The sequence below is a fragment of the Maylandia zebra genome, linkage group LG11, assembly GCF_041146795.1.
Source record: "Maylandia zebra isolate NMK-2024a linkage group LG11, Mzebra_GT3a, whole genome shotgun sequence".
Classification (NCBI taxonomy): domain Eukaryota; kingdom Metazoa; phylum Chordata; class Actinopteri; order Cichliformes; family Cichlidae; genus Maylandia; species Maylandia zebra.
This window is the reverse complement of record NC_135177.1, coordinates 21,272,233-21,292,067: the sequence shown is the minus strand read 5'-3', so window position 1 is coordinate 21,292,067 and position 19,835 is coordinate 21,272,233. Positions and strand designations below refer to the sequence as shown.

Genomic DNA, 19,835 nt, shown 5'->3' with positions numbered 1-19,835 from the left:
TGATTCAAAGTGTTACATTTGTATTTTACAGCTTTTCATTATAATTTTAAATTCGAGGCTAAAATGGATGTCAGTGCGAGTGAGCGAGGCCATCAAGCTTACATAAATAACCTTATTAGATAGACAGCAAAACATTTTAGGAGAGGACAAAACAACAACCTGGAACACCCTTGAAAAGAAGAAAGGCCTGAAGACAGAAGACAACTCAAGGGCATGATGACTGAGTTATTTCCATAGTTAACAAAAGCAACTTCACAACATCTAACCGAGTCAGGAACACTCTTGAGGATGTAGGTATATCATTGCCATGGTCCAGGATCAAGAGACAGCTTCATGAATGGAAATGCAGGAGAGAAACGGCTCATGATCTGAAGCGGACCACTGTCAAACACGGTGGAGGTAGTGTTATGGCATGTGCATATGTATGCCTGTGGAAGTGAGTCACCAGTGTTTAATGCGGATGTGACTGCTGATATAAGCAGCAGGATGAATTTTGAAGAATACTCTGTGCTCAGATTCAGCCAAATGCTGCAAACTGATTGGACACACCTCACAGTGCAAATGGAACATGACTCAAAGCAAACTGCAAAAGAAACGCAAGAGTCTCTAAGGCAAAGACATGGGACATTATCCAGTGGCCAAGTCAGTCACCTGATTTCTGTCCAGCTGCTTTTCATTTCATTAAATACAAAACTGAATTCAGACAGACCCGCAAACAAGAAGGTGTCTGCAGTAAAAGGCCCGCCCGAGGCTTCAAAAGATTACAAACAGTCCTCAGATTTAAAATTAAGTTAGTTAGCCAAATTACTTTCAAGCCTCTGAAAATTGGGGGAATGTGTATAAAATGGCTGTAAATCCTAAAATGAGTTTTATTAAAGCAGCTTATTTAAACTTGAAACATTGCACTTCAGTCACATTTTGACTGTTTAAATTAAAATGCACTGAAACTAACAAAACTTTGTAATTGTCCAAAAAATTACAGACCTAACTTTACGCATCCTGCTCCAATTAAGTGCCCCTTACTTAATTAAACACAAACAAACAAAATAATCAATGTCCAAACTGTCCAAATGCTTAACACCTTTAACCATTTAAGCCCAGATTTCCTAGCTAGTCCATCTTGTTAGTGGTAACTTGCGTTGTGGATAAGGTCAAACAAAAACGGTTTAAACTTGTGAAAATCTATTCAGGATATAAATATGGGGGGTTTCAGGTCCATTTTGTAAGCGACGGCTCCGTTTGTGGTGAAGATAGAATGAGTCACACCGGGCCAACAGATGTAGCTTTTACATCACCACAAACACATTTTGTTTCATCCACTCAGAGCTCATCTGCAGTTCTTCACAGCTTAGATGAAAACAGGAATATAAGTATTAAAGATACCTGAAAGCTTCTGGGTTACGAGTGTAAGATTCAGGCCATGCGCAGCAGTGGTTTTGTGTGACTTTCAGCCTGCTGCCGATGTGCCACATGTGTTTCAATTAGCAATCTGGTTTGTGGGTAAGTTTGCATGTGGGCCATATGTGGGCAAGACACAGGAAGTGAGTTCTAGGTTTGGGGGCCACTGTGGCCTGACTGTGACCTGCCTGCAGCATGATGTTACGGATGGCTCTGCCTCTTGACCAAATGTTTTTCTCTGACTTTTTAAAAAAGTACCTTAAACAGGAAACAGATGCTTTGATGTTCCAGTTCTTACTCTCTGCGTTAATTTTCCATCACAGACTTGAAAAGTCTGGAGCGAATTTACTGAGTAATTACGATGCCACTTGCATTTTTCACATCTGCAGCTTAATTAATGTAACATACAGAAATAAATGGAAGTTAATGACTGCATGGCACAAAAACACAGCATGCAAACAATGTTTACCACAGCCTGAAAACACATATCCAGTGAACATCAACAGATCAAACTTCAAATAAAAAAAAATAAATGCACACCTATATAGTCTGCAAGTGATTTCTTAGGTACAGCCGTTCAGCTGCTCTTTTAATGCAAATATAGGATCAGGCAATCACATTGGCAGCAACTCACTGCATTTAGGCATGTAGACACGATCAAGACTGTGGAAAAAATATAATTTAAGCAACTCTGGACGTGACACGGTTGTTGACGTCAGACGGGCTGCTTTATTTATTTCAAACTGCTGATCTGCTGGGATTTTTCCACACAACCATCTGTAGAGTTTACAGAGAATGATCTGAGAAAGGAGAAAATATCCAGTGAGCAGCAGTTCTCTGGGTGAAAGCTCACACCAGGTGTCCCTGCTCTCAACTGAGTTCTAGGTTTGTGGGCCATTGAGACCTGACTGCAGCGTGATGTTACGGATGGCTCTGCCAAATGTGATCAAATTTATCTCTTAGATTTTAAAAAAAACAATAACTTAAACAAGATGTTCCAGTTCTTACTGACTCTGCATTAAATTTCCATCACAGATTTGAAAAAAAGTCTGGAGCAAATTTACTGAATAATTACGATGCCGCTGACATTTGACATTGTCGACGAAGAACAAAAACCTGAAGCTACATAGTTCACATGGGATCAATGGTCTGATGAGTCTCGATTTCTGCTGCAACAGCCTGATGCCGAGGTCAGAATTTGGTGTAAACAACATGAAAGCATGGATCCATCCTGCCTTGTAGCAATGCTTCAGCCTGGCATTGGTCCCATTGTGAGGCTGGCATTTTTGTGGCCTCTTGGTACCAACTGAGCATCCCTGGAACAGTCTCTCACTGTCGTTCTCTAAACCTAAAAGAGAATTATGGATTTGATCAACTGGTCTCTGAGTGCTATTGACACCCTTTTCTCAACGAGAAGTCGGGGCTCGGGAGAGCCTGAGTGCCCTGGAGGGACTTTCCCTGCCGGTTACACGATGGACGGGTGGCAGAACTGGAGGACCGTGTGCCTGGCGGGACTGTCGATCGAGGACGCTGAAGATATCTACCTATTCGGAACCATGATAACAGGGTTCATGCTGATCGGCGTTGGCTTAGCCCTGGTTTATCAGAGAAATAAGAAAGCGGAACCGGCTGTTCAAACCCCCACAAGGCTGCCCGCTGGATTCGAAGCGACGGGACGAGGTGCGACCTCTCACAACGAACGTAATATGGTCAACACCTTGGAGACGCTTACAGCTGCTGTGAAGGCTCAAAACAACACCATTGAGCGTATGAGGGGAAACATCAGAGAGAGGCCTGCTCAAAATGAGACCCTTGAGCGACAGTTGGAAAACATCGCGGAACGGATCACTGCAGTTGTGAGGTCTCAGAATCAAAAGACTGACAACACCACGGAACAGAAGTTTGATACCATCATGGGGAGGCTCGCAGCTCTTCAACGGGAGATCGAGAGACCAGCCTCGGAGAGCTAGAATTCGAGCTGCTCACAAAGGAGAAATCAACAATATTCAACATTTGGACACCACGGCCCCAGCTGCAGGCCCAAGGCTGGAGCCCACCAAAACAACTCCCTGATAACGACTGTGTGATGACTATTCTTCCCGCCCCATGAAGGACACCTGGATTGGCTGGAGGACTGTTTACTTAGCCTGATAGGCCGAAGGACACTGTCTCAGCTAAACTATGGACACGCACACACACACACTTACACTGATAAGCACTCACTCATCCCCCTCCCTTTCCAACGCCTTCGATGCTTGTGCCCTACCGGGGATGATAGCAGTCAACTGGATCAGCACAGATGCTGCAGGACCGGATGCGCTGTCTACGCCGGCTCTCTCTTACCCTTTACCCGCCCTGTTGCTTGTCTCGTGTTTCTATGGTGTATTGATAGTCATGTGCTTTTGTGCTGAGGTGTTTTTTCTTTTATCAAACTGTTCTCCCACTAGGAGCTCAGTCTGAGTGGAGTTTTTTTTCTCCTCCTCTTACCTCATGTAGTGTATTTTCGTTGTTTTTTTCCTATCAGCCTACCTTCTGACATGTCTGCCCAATGTGATGTTTGTGTAAAGTTGGTCAGAAGGTTCCTTTGTGAGTGCGCATGCGCCATTAGCGTGCTGCCTGCTGTAACCCCTAATTTCCCTCGGGATGAATAAAGTATTCTGATTCTGATTCTGATTCTGATTTCAATGGCACAGCCTACCTGAGTGTTGTTGACCACATTGTAACTTTCATACAACACACCATATTCTAAGGCCCAAATAATAAATATGTTTCTTGAACATAATGAGTTCACAAACAGCGCCTGTAGAATATGGTGGGAAAAGGGGATTCACAGCTGACCGATCTGCAGCAACTGTGTGATGCTGTCATGTTAATATGGACTAAAATCTCTAAGGAATGTTTCCAGCACCTTGTTGAATCTGTGCCATTAAAATAAAAAAAAGGGGTCCAACCTGGTACTAGCTCTGTGAGTGTAGAGCAGTTTTAGATTGTCTGTGCAAGTGTGTGGGAGAGGGTGAAATGTCCAGAGTCAAATGAGGACAGCCGATAGTGTGCATCTCATTTATTTTCACCCATTCAGACTTTCCAAACAGCCAGAGCTACCTCGGAGCCAGAATGGCGTACCATTAACCCCTTAAATTACAATACATAAATAAAAGCTGTTTGCATATAAACAGTTGCTGATGTACACATTCCAACTTGCTGAAGTACACGCAGATTTACAAGGACACTGAACATGTTTGTTGTGGGTGTTTTCTTTCCTCTTTCTCCAGAACTATGAAGCAAGGCTCTTTTTTTTGTGTGTTTTTTTTTTTAAAGTTTACTGCCACAGCGTCCTCTCCTGTAGAGAAGCTTTTGCATATCCAAACAGGAGTAAACTCTTGTAGCTGTATACTATTTACACTGTAAAAAGACCAGAGGTTAATCTGAACCAAGAACATTGTGACCAGAAACAACAAAACTGAAAGCTGTGTTTAACATTCATATTCATGGAGCGTTCCCAAAAAAAACAAGTAGAAGAACAGAGCTTGTTGCTTGTTCCACCTTAAAAAAAAAAAAACTCCAAGCTTCCTTAATTCAACAGTTAGCCCTTGGCCCTGTTTGTCAAAAACTCCCCCCCCCGCCCCGCAATGACCAACCAACACAAGCGGGATAGTAGGAAATTGCATCCTCACTTCTCAAACACACTTTTACACACTCGTACACAAACACGTATTTTTAACCATCCCTCCCTCCCTCCTCATTCAACTTAAACTCCAAATTCACTCACGCCCTTTGGGCCCGTGGAGTGGCCCTCTTTCTCCATCTACAGGAGAAAAGATGAACTACATAGTGCTTCTGCTCCACTGAATTTCACATTTAAAAATGTCCCACCGCCTCACGATTGTATTCTGCAGCTTAAACAACAAACAAACAAACAAAAGAAAAAAACCAAACAACGTGTGTTCTCAAGTAAGTCGCAACACAAAAAACGTTTCATTACAGCTCAGATTTTTAAAAAATGCAACAGAACTGTGACGCAAAATCCAATTTGTTGGCTGTACAATGTTAAGAAATCTTGAAGGTGCTTGTAGCTTCTTCTTCTCCTCCTCCCTTTTTTTTTTTTTTAAAGAGTCAGTAAACAAACACGTTATAAGTTAAGGGTTCCTCGGGGTATGATGAAAAACTCTCCCTCAGGCTGACCAGGGCCGTCCATCATGGAGAGAGGAGAGAGGAGGGAGGAGAGATGGACGTTTTTTTGAGATGATGACTTCCGCTTGTTTCTCTTGTGTAGCTGTACCATCACAGAGCTCAACAAGTTAAACTTGTTCTGGACATTTAAAAAAAACAAAACAAACAAAGTCTTTACTCGAGCGTCGAGGAACAAGTCCCACTGGAGTCGTGTTCTACTCTTCATCGGCGTTCTTCAACATGAGGATGGAGTTGTAGATCTTCAGAGCGGGTCCTAACTTGATTGACAGGATCTTGACGATGTCTGCTTGTGTGAGCAGCAGGAAGGCCTCGCCATCGATTTGCTGAAGAGGAAAAAAATCAAGTAAAGGCTTTGTTACTTTAAAAGAATTTCTATTGTACGCTGGTTGACGCACAAACAGTATGAACACAGAACACCTCCAATACTAGAAGCACTAGGAGGGGTCAAACCAACAGCAACACTTCTTAACTTTTAAAGTACGATTTGACAAAATAAGTATTTAGGATCAACCTTTAGGTGTTATGAGTTTTGTCAAAGATTTTGATTGTTTCACTACAGGTCATGAAGTTAAAATACACATCAGGATAATCTGATAAGCAAAAAGAAATAATGATCAACTTAACAGCTAAAACTTCTAAAAAAAAAATGCAATTATTACAAAGAAGAAGATGCAGATAGAAGAGAAGAAATAAAAAATCAAAAATGCAATAAATAAACAAATAAATAATTATTTATTTATAAATGAATGAATGAATAAAGTACCTTGTCCCCAGGTGACCGGGCAAGCTCATAAATGATTTAACTTCTAATGTAAAGTCTGCTGTGTTTACAAGAAACGATTGATAGCCAGCGTTAACAAAGCAGGCCATAGAAAGTCACCAGCATCACTGAGGGGGGGAAGATCACACCCCTAACAAAGTGTCTGCACTGAGCCAGGTTTTCCTCTCATAGCGACGAGGTTTGCTGGATTTGAGGAGAGTCTGTTTATTTGCTGTTTACGTGTCAGAAACTGTTTGGTAAACGTAATTTTTCAGACAGTTTTGAGCGATACTATGGACAGTGAAGTTAGCATAAACACCAGGAACACTGGAAAGTCTGGTTGTTCTCGACTGCATCGCTGTTTGGCTGTTTTTGTACAGCCGGGATTCTCGGTCTGCTTCACGTGCTGGCTTTTTTCCCCATGCGGCGTCGCTTTTGTGTAAACAGCAAAATTCAGCCGAGCAACATTTTGAAAAGTACATCTGAAAATTGAAAGTCTGAACCTGGAAATTGTTTCCACTGACAGTCACCTAAATCAGTCTCACTGATCAGCCTTTCAGAGTTCCCCATCTTAAAGTTTGTTAAACCTGCTTGCTGTCTTACTGTAGCTGTGATATTTAAATAAAGTTAAACAAAACAAAATTAAACATCAAAAAAAGCTCATTTTAGAGAACAAACGTGGCTGACATTTTTATTGTTTTATAAAAATCACTAAGGGTTTGTTTGCCATTGGTTAACGTGCAACGTAAATCTGAACTAGCACAGGGATTTACATTAGTGGACATATGAATTGTTTTGGAAGCACTAAAACTGAGGCTCTTTTTTCTCTCATTTTTCAGTAGAACCTTAAATTTATGAAAATATATGCAAGATGAAAAAGCTGGAGACTGCATGAAATTATGCAGTCAGCAAAAAGGTGTCCGAGAAGACTGCAAACCATGACTGATGCAAAAGAACAACATCTACGATTTAATGTGCAGCTATTTTTAAGCCAGCTTTACGCTAGACCACACACACACACACACACACACACACACACACACACACACACACACACACACACACACACACACACACTAAACTGATGAAGTTGCTTATTGCTGCCACTTGTATTCCCTTGTTTATTTATTTATTTATTTATTCATGCATGCTTTCTTCACATGTTCTCAAATGCAAAATAAGGACCTCTCACTTGTTCCCTTCACAGGAAATGAGCGCGAGCCAAAGCAGCTGTTGGATTAGAGAATAACCTCATTCATGTCAGCAGGGAAATACACACGTTTGATATTCTGAACAAGGCTAGGAAGTAATGGGAAAGCTAAACTGATTGAACCTCGGTCAGTTAGGTATTGTCCGAAGTCCTTAGTTGATTAATTACTCAGTTAAATAACATATAAGGACTGATCCAGAAAAAAAAAAAAAGAATAACCTTCAACAGCATCTGCCTCACATCCAAAGCAAGTTCTAAATTGATTTGTCTAATGATAAAGCATTAAACAATAATCAAGAATGAGCAGTTATTAACTAAAGCCCTGTTTAAAGCAGTTTTCTGTGCTGGGCACCAGCATCTCAACGCAAAACAAATGAGCGTATACTTCTTACAGAAAGGTTGTGTGGGCGAGAGCCAAAACATCCACGACCATTATCCCACTCTAGTAATGTAAAATACAGTGGGTGGATGAGCAGGCAGCCACATGCCACACGGCCCGAGTGCATCAGCTCAGGTTCGAGTCCAACCCGTGGCCCTTTGCTCCCTCTCTCTCTCCCCACTTTCCTGTCTGTCTTCACTGCTTCACTATCCAATAAAGACAAAACACCAAAAAATAATGTAGAGGGAAAAAAAGAGGCTATAATTCGCTGGAAATCAACCGATGCTGAATCCGCCAAAATAAGGTTTAAACACACACACACACACACACACACACACACACACACACACACACACACACACACAGATTGAAACAGGGAGCAGAGGACACCAGTAAAACAACACACTACACAAGTGCACATAAATCAGTTAGGAGGTTGGGACTGCTTCTCCTCCTCCCATGCAAGCCTCTGCACGTCCTCCTTCACTACATCCATGATCTCTTTCTGAGGTCTTCCTCTTTTCCTCCTGCCTTGCAGTCCTTATTCAACAGCCTTTGTCCAGTCTGTCTACTGTCCCTCCTCTGCTACATCTCCAAACCATCTCAGCCTTGCTGCTCTAACTCTGTCTCCAACCGCTCCGCCTTCAGGTCACTCCCAGTGAAATCTTAACATTACCAGCTTGGCCTCCTGTCTTTTTTTCTGAGCCACCCTCATACGTCACAGCAGGTCTCAGCACCTCTTGTAAAGCCTCCCACTTCACTCTTACATGGATCCCCTACATAAAACACATTTTAATTTCAAACTGTTCTGGAATATCTGCTGAACTCTCCAGACTACACTCTGTAGTGATTCCGCTGAATTATGTTCTGTGATGGCATGTGTGATGGTACTGTACCCTACATGCAAAAAACACAAAACCCCCAAAAACTCAGCTTTGCTTTTGTTACACCCCGGCCTAGGCAACCGGGGTGCAACGTAGAAAAACAAAGATAAGAAAAATAAAAATAAGGTAAAAACACACGAAAAGAAAAACTAATACGGGTCTCCACAAAATCATCCCAAAACGAAAGTATCGACCACTATATCTTTAAAGCAAAATATGATATTTATTTATATCTCAACACAAGGCGCCAAACTATTTACAACGGGGGGGAAGAAGATCGCGACCATGACATACAGAAACACAGGGCTTAAATACATGGAGGGAGCAATCAGGGAATGGACAACAGGAGGGAAACACAGCTGGGGCAAATCAGAACTGACGAGACAGGGAAACGTAAACTGAACACACTAAAATAACAACAGACCTTCAAAATAAAGTAGGAAACACATAACAGTCACGCAAAAACAATACAATACCAACGCCAAATCGTAACATACCCCGGAGGAGCACCTAGACACTCAAATCCACACATAATTACGGTCACAGTCGTAACACCCCCTTACCCAAGAATTAACATTAACCCCAAAATGTTTAATTCAAGGAGACAGTGCTCTAGACAGGGTGTCAGCCAATACGTTACCCTTCCCTTTCTTGTAACTGATCTCCAAGTTAAAATCTTGCAACAACAAGGACCAGCGCATAAGTCTTTGATTGGAGTTGCACATTTGGGAAAGGAACACCAGTGGGTTGTGATCGGTAAACACCCGCACAGGCAGCACACTTGACCCAGCATAGACCTAACATACCCCCCACCCAAAAAAAACAAACATTTAAAACATACAACCCCAACGAAAAAAATATATGTTCCATGTCCAGCCCATACGGCACCGGCCACCGTCCCGCAGGCGACGCTGATGACTGGACGGGTCCTCCAGTGGAAACGGAAAACCGGAGCGGGCCCTCGGACCCCCCAGCAAAGACAGACCAGCAGCTCACAAGCTGCAAAAAACAGACACGCAGCCCACCAGCTGCACACACGGACACGCAGCCCACCAGCTGCAGAAGGCTGGAGCGGTCCCTCGGATCCTCCAGCGAAGACAAACGAAGCTGATGAAGGCTGGAGCAGTCCCTCGGACACTCCAGCGAAGACGGATGAAGGCTGGAGCGGTCCCACGGACCCTCCAGCAGACGACGAAGGCTGGGGCGGTCCCTCGGATCCTCCAGCGAAGGCGGATGAAGGCTGGAGCGGTCCCACGGACCCTCCAGCAGACGACGAAGGCTGAGGCGGTCCCTCGGACCCTCCAGCGGAGGCAGATGAAACTGATGGAGGCTGGAGCGGTCCCCCTGACCCTCCAGCAGACGACGAAGGCTGAGGCGGTCCCTCGGACCCCCCAGCGAAGGCAAATGAAGACTGAAGCGGTCCCACGGACCCTCCAGCAGAGGCAGATGAAACTGATGGAGGCTGGAGCGGTCCCCCTGACCCTCCAGCAGACGACGAAGGCTGGAGTGGTCCCACGGACCCTCCAGCGAAGGCGGATGAAGGCTGGAGCGGTCCCCGGGCCCTCCAGCGAAGACAGACGGAGGCTGAAGCGGTCCCTCCCTGGACCCTCCAGCAACGGCAAACGGCTGAAGCGAAGGCAGACGAAGATGATGAAGGCTGGAGCGGTCCTCGGACCCTCCAGCGAAGACAGAAGGCCGAAGCTGTCCCTCCTTCGGACCCTCCAGCGATCCCGGACGAGCCCCCATATGTTACACCCCGGCCTAGGCAACCGGGGTGCAACGTAGAAAAACAAAAATAAAGAAAATAAAACCACGAAGGCCCTCCACCAAAATCCCAAAACGAAGGTGTCTCAAACGAAAATATTACCAAACCCATTCACAACTATTTACAACAGACTATTTATTTACAACAAAAACACCAAACTATTTACAACACGGGGGAGATCGCGACCATGACACACTGAAACACAGGGTTTAAATACATAGAGGGAGCAATCAGGAAATGGACAACAGGAGGGAAACACAGCTGGGGCAAATCAGAACTGACGAGACAGGGAAACGTAAACTGAACACACTAAAATAACAACAGACCTTCAAAATAAAGTAGGAAACACATAACAGTCACGCAAAAACAATACAATACCAACGCCAAATCGTAACATACCCCGGAGGAGCACCTAGACACTCAAATCCACACATAATTACGGTCACAGTCGTAACACTTTCTTAGATGAATTATCAATAATACATCTTGACAATAATCAGAGCCATGATCAGCTACTTCTTCAGTGACTCCATCGTACTGCAGACAAAAGTCCAACTGCAGTAAGCAAAGTCTGTCCCTGTTGTGCTCTGGGGCCTCAATGAACTTGGTGTAGCAGCACATGGGTCAGTTCTCCATCTGCTGCAGGTTCTGGTTAGTTTCCCTCCAGCTCACAGAGCATCATCCACACTGGGGAGGTGGGAATTTTTCTGACCGCACGAGAAGAGACTTTCTACAGAGCCAGCTGACTGATATTGATGACAGTGGCTAATTAGCCCGCCAACAGTGTAACAAAAGACGTGAAGGGACGGAGCCTGCCTGTTAGTGGTGGCTCAACTTTAAAAATAAAAGTGAGCGGACTGTCTGCTAGCACTTCGATTGCAGAGGCATCGATCCTTCAGAAGTTTCAGTGTACATGCCATGTGGCTTTTACTTTCACTCTCACTTCTTTTTACAAACCATCCTGAAGTGCTTACCTCTGTTTTAAATGTAGCAGCATGTTCTTTGCACCCTGGAAGCCCTTTGACAAAACCAGCCACCTGAAGAACAAAGAAAATAAACATACAGAAAACAGCTTCAGACAAACGTCGATCAATGCGTGTTTATCTACTAATCGTGATTCTTTACATGCCTCTATTGACCCTCAATCGTTCACCTGACTGCCAAAATGAAGGCTCCAGCTCACCGCGACACCCAGAAAAGCCCTTACTGAATATTCATGCACAGTTGCGGTCTCCCTGAACAACTAGCCGCCTTCATGTTGGATGAGTGGATTCAGAGTTTGTGTGCCTGCTTTTCTGGTGTTTACACAGTCTGAGTGTCTAAGCATGTCTAACCTCCTCGGCACTCCAAGTGGCCACTCTCTTGGCAGTCAGCCCCAGGACCTCAGGCAGCAGCTGGCAGTGTTTGTCCCAGCAAAGAGCCACCCGATGGGGAGGCGAGGCAGAGATGCCGGGGGAGAACACCGACTCGTGGAGGGCCTGCTGGAGGGAGATGGCCTCTGGAGAGGCTGAGGAGAGTTAAGAGGAGTCAGTGGGAGGAAGTGAGGGTATGAGGTACGATTCCTTCTGCACTTTTTCCTCGCTTACCTTTACTATCGCCAATCTCCTCTTTGACATAATGCATTTTTAGGTATTTGGGAACTGGAGCTGTCCTGAAATGAAGACCAACGACAGAATGACTCCTTGAAACAAACAAATCATATCAGGCGCAGCGTAGTGTGAGGCTATCTTGAGCGACAGGTACCGTTTAGGCCTTGTTCCATTGTGGCTTTGCTCGGTGGCTCCACTCAGTGCCTCTGCCTGGCTACTGCGTCCTGTACGCTCAGCTGCCACCGTCGCCGGTTTCCTAGCAACACAGATAATCATTGCTCAGGTACAAACCACTACATATAGTTGCATGCAAATCCCCTGATATGATAGGAGCTGTTAAAGTATGTCGACAAAGGATTGAACCTGTTCTGGGCGTCCTCCGGTCCTTCGGGTTGATCTTGCGTCGAGGAGTTTTGCGTTGTGTTGTTTGCATTTGGGTCAGGGCGTCGCCCACGAGGATGAGGCCCGCTGAGGGTGGGAGGCCGCTCTCCGCTGAGACGGTCTGGCAGCAAACCCTCTTTGTTCAGATTCACCTCTGAGTAGGGACAGCTCACCTGACTGCACACAGAGACGCAAACATCGCTGGAACACACAGCCTTTATTTTTTTAAAACTCCAGTAAGAGGTTATAACACAGACAACAGAAAGGCAGTTAATATCGCCTCGCCTCACCCTCCTACATACAGACAAACACACAAGTAACACATGTAGAGTGCTGGCAGCCCACACAAATAAAAGCAATATTTGAGAGCCTGGAGACGTTTCTCCTCTTTTAGTTACTGTTAAGACGTGTTTACTACACCTTAATATAACAATATGACATTACCTGACGACTGACTGGACAAACAAAAATGGAAATGGTGATAATTTATTGAAATCCATTTGGAAAGTGGTGCACTTAAGAGTGTTAAAAGTATTTTAAAAACAGGATAGAAAGGCAACACTGCAGCGACTGAGAAACTATGACAAATATTCCCTGAGGTAAACCGGGAGAGCAGTTGGGGAAATGCATAAAACATCTTAAATGAAAATGGAGATGTAAGACATAAGAGTTGCAACAAAAGACGACTGTAAAAAGTTGAGCTACGAACGTGTAGTGAGTCCCATAGCGAGGTCCCCTGATGTGCCCAACGCCGTTGCATCCCGGGGTAGGACATCCTTGTCCTGGAGCAGTCACTAAATCACTGGAGCCTGAAATACACACACGCACACACACGGGAAACTTAATAAAACTATGCAAACAACCATCCATTCTGAATTCATTATACATTCCTCTTAATGTCTTATCCAAGTAAAATAAAGGCAGAGATCAAGTGTGCTGACTCATCTGTTGAAATTAGAAATCTGGCAACCTCACCCTCAGCACCCAGCAGGACAGACAAGGACAGTCTGTGTGTCTGTGCGTGTGAGTGTGAGAGAGAGTCGTAAAATGTGTCACACCGTTAGGATATTGTAGTGGGTGTCCAGTTTTTTGACACCACCCGACAGGATGCAGATCTGGGCAGTCGGTTTCCACCCAATAGTCGTACTCTGAACTCCAGCCATCAAAGTGGATCTGCAAGAGGAGGGTAAACAAGAATTTAAACAAAGGCTGAGCACAGAAAAAAAAACAAACTCAAAAAGCATCACCATGAAGAGACATCTCCCACCTTTAGTCTGTGGTCCTCTGTGTCTGCTATAGTGGCAACACGAATGAGCATGGGATTCCTCTTATCAACCGCTTCTACTTTCATCCCAAACTGGAAGCCATGCAGAGGTCGCTGAAAAAAAACAACAACACAGAATCACATGTCTGTATTTAGACTACTGTAGCACAGTACCGTAAATATCTGCATACTCGTATATCATACCACTTTGAAAGCTCGTGCAGGAGCTGCCTGTGTGCCCGTCTCTTCCAGGTATTTCTCCCAAGAGAAACTCTTTGGTTCCTTACATTCTAAGGAGAGGAGATAAAGACTCATTAGGTGCACTGGATACTGCAGACAGACACCATGTAAACAAAGCCATTTCTACAGGTGTAACAACATTACCCAGCAGGTTAGAAATAGGTGGCAACATGGGGATCTACAGGAAATTACATCTTACTATTAATACACTTAGCATGAGCACATTTACTTTCTACAGAATAATTCATCCGTGGCTTTGTTATCAGATTTTACTATTTCAGGATTCAAGATTTTTTTTTTTTGTTGTTGCCATTTTTATTTATTTTATTTATCATTTTTTATTTAGCTGGCCTTTAATTAATCATCTCAGATCTTACAAGAGTTGGGTCCTACAGTATATTACATTCATACTGACTCACACGTGTCTTGGTCTGTCTTACCAGCTGGAGTTGTGAGTGTTAGCTCAGCCTCTTCACAGTAACCCACAGGGTGGATGTATGGACTGCTGGCATCACACCTTAAAACAAACACAAGTAAATGGGCGAACGATAACACCGGGGGTTTTGAAAGAAATATTCACCAATAAAAAGGTTCAGAAACTCTTTACTTACAATGCTAGTCTGTTTATTTAAAATACAGTGGCATGCTGTCTTCAGTAGACAGGCACTAAATTAGCACTGCTTTCACACGGATTCAAATCTCCAGCTGCCCTCAAGGCAGACCGGCGAACATCTCTGGGTAATAATCTCTCACCAGTAATCATGTGTGTCATCCCAGTTGTCAAAATGAATGAGCAGGCGGTTGTCGACAACGGCAGCAATTGTTGCTACACAGATCAAAGCAGGATTCTTCCTGTCAACCGCCTCCAGTTTCATCCCAGCTCTAAACCCGGATGGAGTCACGGACTAAAAACAAACAAACAAAAAGACAATATGCATTTAGCCAATTTAGCCACACGGAGCCAATAAAATCCACTGAATCACAGAACCATCTGACAGCTTCAGATGTGTTTAACACTCACTGTGTTGAGGCTCTTAAAAAGGTGTTTCGGGGCCAGCTGACCCCTGCAGTTCTTCACGTACGTGCTCCAGTTGAACTCTCCATCCTTACAGCCTACAACACGACAAGCCCAGTCAGCTGAGTTGTGACCCAACTTTGTTAAAAAAATAAAAAATAAAAATTCTACCTTGAATTTCATGTTTATTGGTGGTATTCTTGTTACCTTTAGGCAACAATAACTTGTGTCCGTTCTTCTCACACCAGCCGGCTGGTTTCAGATCCCACGAATCGGCATTAGCCCAGAAGTCATAGCATTCTGGATATCCGTCAAAGTGGAGCCTCACCCTGTAACCTTGGATCTGGGATGCAAAGAGAGGCAAGCATCCATGAGTCAAAGTCTTTATCTAGAAAAAGGTTATAGCGTATAGGTAACATAGTCAAGCATTAGCATTAGTACCTCCGCAACACTGAGCACACAGAATAGAGACGGGTGTGCCGGGTCAAGTCCCTCCAGCTTCATCCCCACCTTAAAACTGTTCCTGCTTTGTGGAAGCGACTGGTGCTGCAAGAATAATAACAGCATAGGTCAGATAAACAAGACTGTGAGCTTCTACTTAACAGGGTACAAATAGCAGGTATATGCAGGTTTTTACCTCTTTGAATAGTTTAACTGGAGCAGCGACCGCTCTCTCCTCTTCGAGGTAAGAAGGCCAGCTCCATGCACGTTTCTTATTGGGTGGGGCAGCAACTAAAGGTTGGGTGAACAAATAGTGACATATTACGTGTTGTATAAAGTGTATGCCAATGACACACAATGCATATAAAACCATGAATACATGGATGTATTCTAGGCAGTTTGACAATTTTCTTTCTATCGAAGTCCCTATATAAAAATGGGCAAAAACAGCATGCTCATAATATTGGTTTAAGTCTAACCAAATTAATAAAAACTCATTCTTCATTCCTGCTTTCTGTCGCTCTGAGAAATACATTGCCTGCAGGTTTCATGAATTGGAAGATAATGCAAATGCTAATCAAAAAATCTGACAATCAAATCAGAGGACAGTCTCAAAAGCTGAGAATGTATCACCAGCTAAACAACACAACAAAAAACTGATTTAGGGCATTAACAGATTCTAATAATGTTTAGCGCTTCATCATACCCAGCTTGGCAATTTTGGCTCCTCTCCTGCCCTTTGTAGCTTTAGCCTTTTCCTACAAGAAAAAAGCAGAATGAGCAAAACGTGTTACACAGGACTATCACAACTCTTCTCATCCTGTAGATGAGAGGAAACTTAAGCCTGAACATCTGGTATGTATGTAGCTCTGAAGTTGACCACCGAACACAAGTGTTGATGGTATATTCCTCACCTCTGGTTCTTCTTGGTTTTCTTCCTCTTCCTCACCAGAGTCCATGTAGATCTTCCTCTTTTTGCGCACACGTTTGCCAAGTCTCTCTCCTTCTACTGCCTGACCCTCCCGTGCTTCTCCCGGAGACGATCTTTACAAACACAAAGAAGGTGCACATGAAACAAAAAATATTAAGTTAATCTAAAAAAAAATTAAATGGGGGGGAGGGCGTTATTAGAGATAACAGAGGCATGGTTTTACCTGCCACTGGAAGGCTGGGCACAAGCTGAGCAGCAGAATTTCCCCTGCAGGAGGGCATCCCCAGGAGCACGGCCACCGCAGGCCCGGCACCTTGACAGCTCCCCATTTGAGCCCAAGTTTGCACTAGAACCAACTTCAACACTGGGCCCAACCTCCACACTGGGGCCCTCCATACTGGGGCCCTCCTCTAAAGACAAAAGCACAGGACCAGGAGCTAAAGGACGGAGGAGAAAGAAGGGCTGAAACTGAGGCCGAAACGTAACGTAGACTTTAAAAACCAAACAGTGAAAGTCTTCATTATAAAAATGACAATCATGTGCCATCATACCTTTAGCTTGAGACAATCCTGGTTTACTCTGATTGGCTGAAGCTTTGCTTGTCCCTGTCTGTGACTGGCCTTCAGGTGGAGGGGTGGGCGTGTGAGATGGTGCGGGGTCCAAGGTCTCACTGTTAGGCTCTGCCTCCTGCCCTTTGACCTCTAAATCTGTGACAATCTCAAGAGTCCGAAACTCGGTCAGGCGGAACTGAAAAAAAGAGACACATTCCTATCAGCCAAGTTGGTGTGCTACTATGGTCCTGATTATGAGTTCAGCCTGAGAAACAGCTATACATACAGCCTCCTCCCCCTATAAACAAATATTTGCACAAGCAAGAAAGACCCTGGACCGAAAAACAACAACAACAAAAATCAGTGATATCTTTTGTACCCTGATATCACTGCCTGGCAGCGTTGCAATGCCATCCTTCCAGTCTAATCCCATCCTGTCAAACTCAGCTCCCTGGGAGGGGCCATCACTGGGTGGAGTGTCAGTCATTCCCACTCTGCTGATATGACCAACCTGCAAAGAGTCACATGGAAAGGCATGGTATTATGCGCACAGTCTGCACCTCTGACTTTTACGCTTCTGTTTTCCAGGCCCATTGTTTCCCTGTACATGATAACTGCAGTGAGCCAAGCGGTCCCCTACGGCTTGATCAGCGAACTGATTCCGATCACAAATGCAGTTTTTATTCCTCCCTGCACTTGTAAACAGCTCTGCGCAGCATCACCACTAGATGGCGACTGCGCGCTGGCGTGCAGGATACACCATGCACTTCGATTTCAGACAAAACAGTCAATAATAATATTGTTTTGCCGGCCAACTATCAGAGAAATGCGAGCACAAACGACCCCATTAGGGTAAACCTTAGTCCAGATCATTGACAAAGAAGAGGAAAGACGTCTCAACTTTAAGTTAACCAGACAAGTTCGTCTTTTCCTTGTTTTAACAGTATCTCTTAAAACCGACTGCTTGCCTGGCAAGGAGCAAGTGAGGGGCTCATTTGTTTATCAGCTGTAAGGAGAACACTGTTTTCTGCACTCACTGGCCAAACTTAAAAACGTCTTTATCCGCTTAATAATACGATATAACGTTTTAGTCCCGACGCATGTTCAACACTGAATTAAGGTTATATTTTCTGCTTGCATCGTGGTCACAACCGTGTCAAAAGTAAACAACAATCAGAGCTCCTGGATCTCGGTTAAGTTAGACTTTGCATCCCATGCCTCAGTTTTATTCTAGCCATAAATAAAGTGTATGTAAGAGCGCCCATGATTAGCATTCGTCTTATACAAAATGGCGGAGCATAGGAAGAGGCCACCAACACGTTTAAACTATGTTAATTACTCAAGTTACCATTTTAAACAAATGCCGCAAAGCTGCTACACGTTAAACAAAGGCAAACGCTTGCTGTGTAATTTCCTGACTTGGTGTTTTCATTCACTCTGGCCGTTTTTCTTCACTTTCCCCTTGTCACGGAATGTCAGCCCAGGTTGCTAGCTAGCGCTGACATAAAGCTAACAGTCGCTAGCTCCACTCAGTTCATATGAACTGAGGGCTGCTATAGAGGGCTAGCCGTAGCATTGAGACTGGATGCAGAGCCAGCTATAAGGACGATCTGTAATAAATAAGTTTCCCGGTTAATAACAATAGGAAAACGCATTTGCAAAATGCAGATACATCACAGAATATCACGCACACTCGTAACAACACCGCGATAATGTTACGAGCTTTAACATTGTTGCTTGATTAATTTCTTCAATAGAAACTTGGAAAAAAACGATTTATTCTCGCCGTTTTAAATCAGAGTGGAAATAATGGAAACTGTCGCCAGTTTACAAAAACGAACGCCTGCTTTTCAAACGCCGTCCTCGTCAACGACAACAAATGATTATTAACGCCCGTATTGTTTAACAATTGTGGAACTCACCTCGTTTCTGTTTTAACTCTTATTTAGAGCTGGATAGAGTGGTGCGCATGCGCGCAAGACGCGCTGCCTGACACAACTTTGGGTCTCGGAAAAGTTAAGTTCACTGCTGGTGGTCAATACCGGGCCTGCGTACGTTCACAACGCGCCCCAAAACTCGATTTAGAGCCGGTGTAACGAGAATTATCCGCCGGACAGGGGCTCCGGGTTCCCCCTTTGACCTAAACCGCCTATAAAAGCGTTAAATACGACTGTGTATGAGCGGAGCGCAGGGAGCACAGTGTCTCCCCCATAAAGAGCCGTTGGTTTCCCCGATGGTCAAAAACTGGTCACTTCCCACTTTTTAAGCACACTCTGATCACTGTAGTAGCTCGTTTGGGGCGGACATATTCAGGACACAAGCGTTAATAAGACTACAACCACCGGCGCTAACTATAGATATAAACGCTCAGGCCTGTAATATCACTTGAAAAACGAACACAATGGGGCTGTTAAACCCGAGACAGTCAGATGGAGTGTACTGAGGTGTGTCAGTCTTACATCTCACATCTTATGCACGGAAATATCATCCGACTACAATAAGGGTGATGCCATCACGTTTCATAACACAGCGAGGCTGCTGGGTGCACGATTTATTTATTTTATTTATCTATTACTGTGACAAATGATCAATTTAACGCAACACCTGACCACACAGGTGCCTCGTCTGGTCACCACATGGGCTTGGAAGTATGTACTGGGTGCAAAATCACTCATATTCAACCAGAATATAAGCAGCTAACCTGCCGGTATAAATCTCCCTGCACACTGGGCGGCTTTCCACGGTAATGGCAAGGCTGTAGATGCGAGGTATATCCCCCCAAATGGTAAACACCTGGGCTGGGGAATATAACAAATATCCACGACAACATACAAGT

At 44.3% G+C, this 19,835-nt stretch overlaps 1 protein-coding gene across 5 annotated transcripts; it reads right to left on the bottom strand.

Annotated features, from left to right (window-relative positions):
- Positions 1 to 4,444: 4,444 nt before the first annotated feature.
- Positions 4,445 to 19,223, bottom strand: l3mbtl1b (L3MBTL histone methyl-lysine binding protein 1b). Of its 5 annotated transcripts, none has more exons than XM_004541350.5 (22): positions 18,922 to 19,223; positions 17,379 to 17,510; positions 17,000 to 17,195; positions 16,672 to 16,885; positions 16,432 to 16,561; positions 16,224 to 16,275; positions 15,714 to 15,808; positions 15,518 to 15,622; positions 15,248 to 15,419; positions 15,083 to 15,174; positions 14,815 to 14,966; positions 14,502 to 14,578; positions 14,026 to 14,111; positions 13,825 to 13,935; positions 13,616 to 13,730; positions 13,267 to 13,366; positions 12,540 to 12,734; positions 12,331 to 12,432; positions 12,174 to 12,238; positions 11,922 to 12,094; positions 11,562 to 11,624; positions 4,445 to 5,912 (listed from the first exon to the last, which is right to left on the bottom strand). In XM_004541350.5, exons 2-22 carry the CDS (start codon positions 17,484 to 17,486, stop codon positions 5,784 to 5,786), a joined length of 2,532 nt encoding a protein of 843 aa, XP_004541407.1. In that variant the 5' UTR covers positions 17,487 to 17,510; positions 18,922 to 19,223; the 3' UTR covers positions 4,445 to 5,783. The 5 variants fall into 5 exon arrangements, with proteins under 5 accessions (XP_004541407.1, XP_076746102.1, XP_012771352.1 ...); XM_076889987.1 differs by lacking the exon at positions 18,922 to 19,223 and adding an exon at positions 18,348 to 18,897; XM_012915898.5 differs by lacking the exon at positions 18,922 to 19,223 and adding an exon at positions 18,348 to 18,897 and having other exon boundaries at positions 16,672 to 16,858.
- Between the last annotated feature and the right edge of the window lie 612 nt (positions 19,224 to 19,835).

Coding starts and splice junctions, on each gene's coding strand:
- l3mbtl1b (XM_076889987.1), bottom strand. Junction 14,967..15,082: donor TTTTTAAGAGCCTCAACACA/GTGAGTGTTAAA, acceptor GTTTGTTTTTAG/TCCGTGACTCCATCCGGGTT. Junction 12,095..12,173: donor GGAGATTGGCGATAGTAAAG/GTAAGCGAGGAA, acceptor AACTCTCCTCAG/CCTCTCCAGAGGCCATCTCC.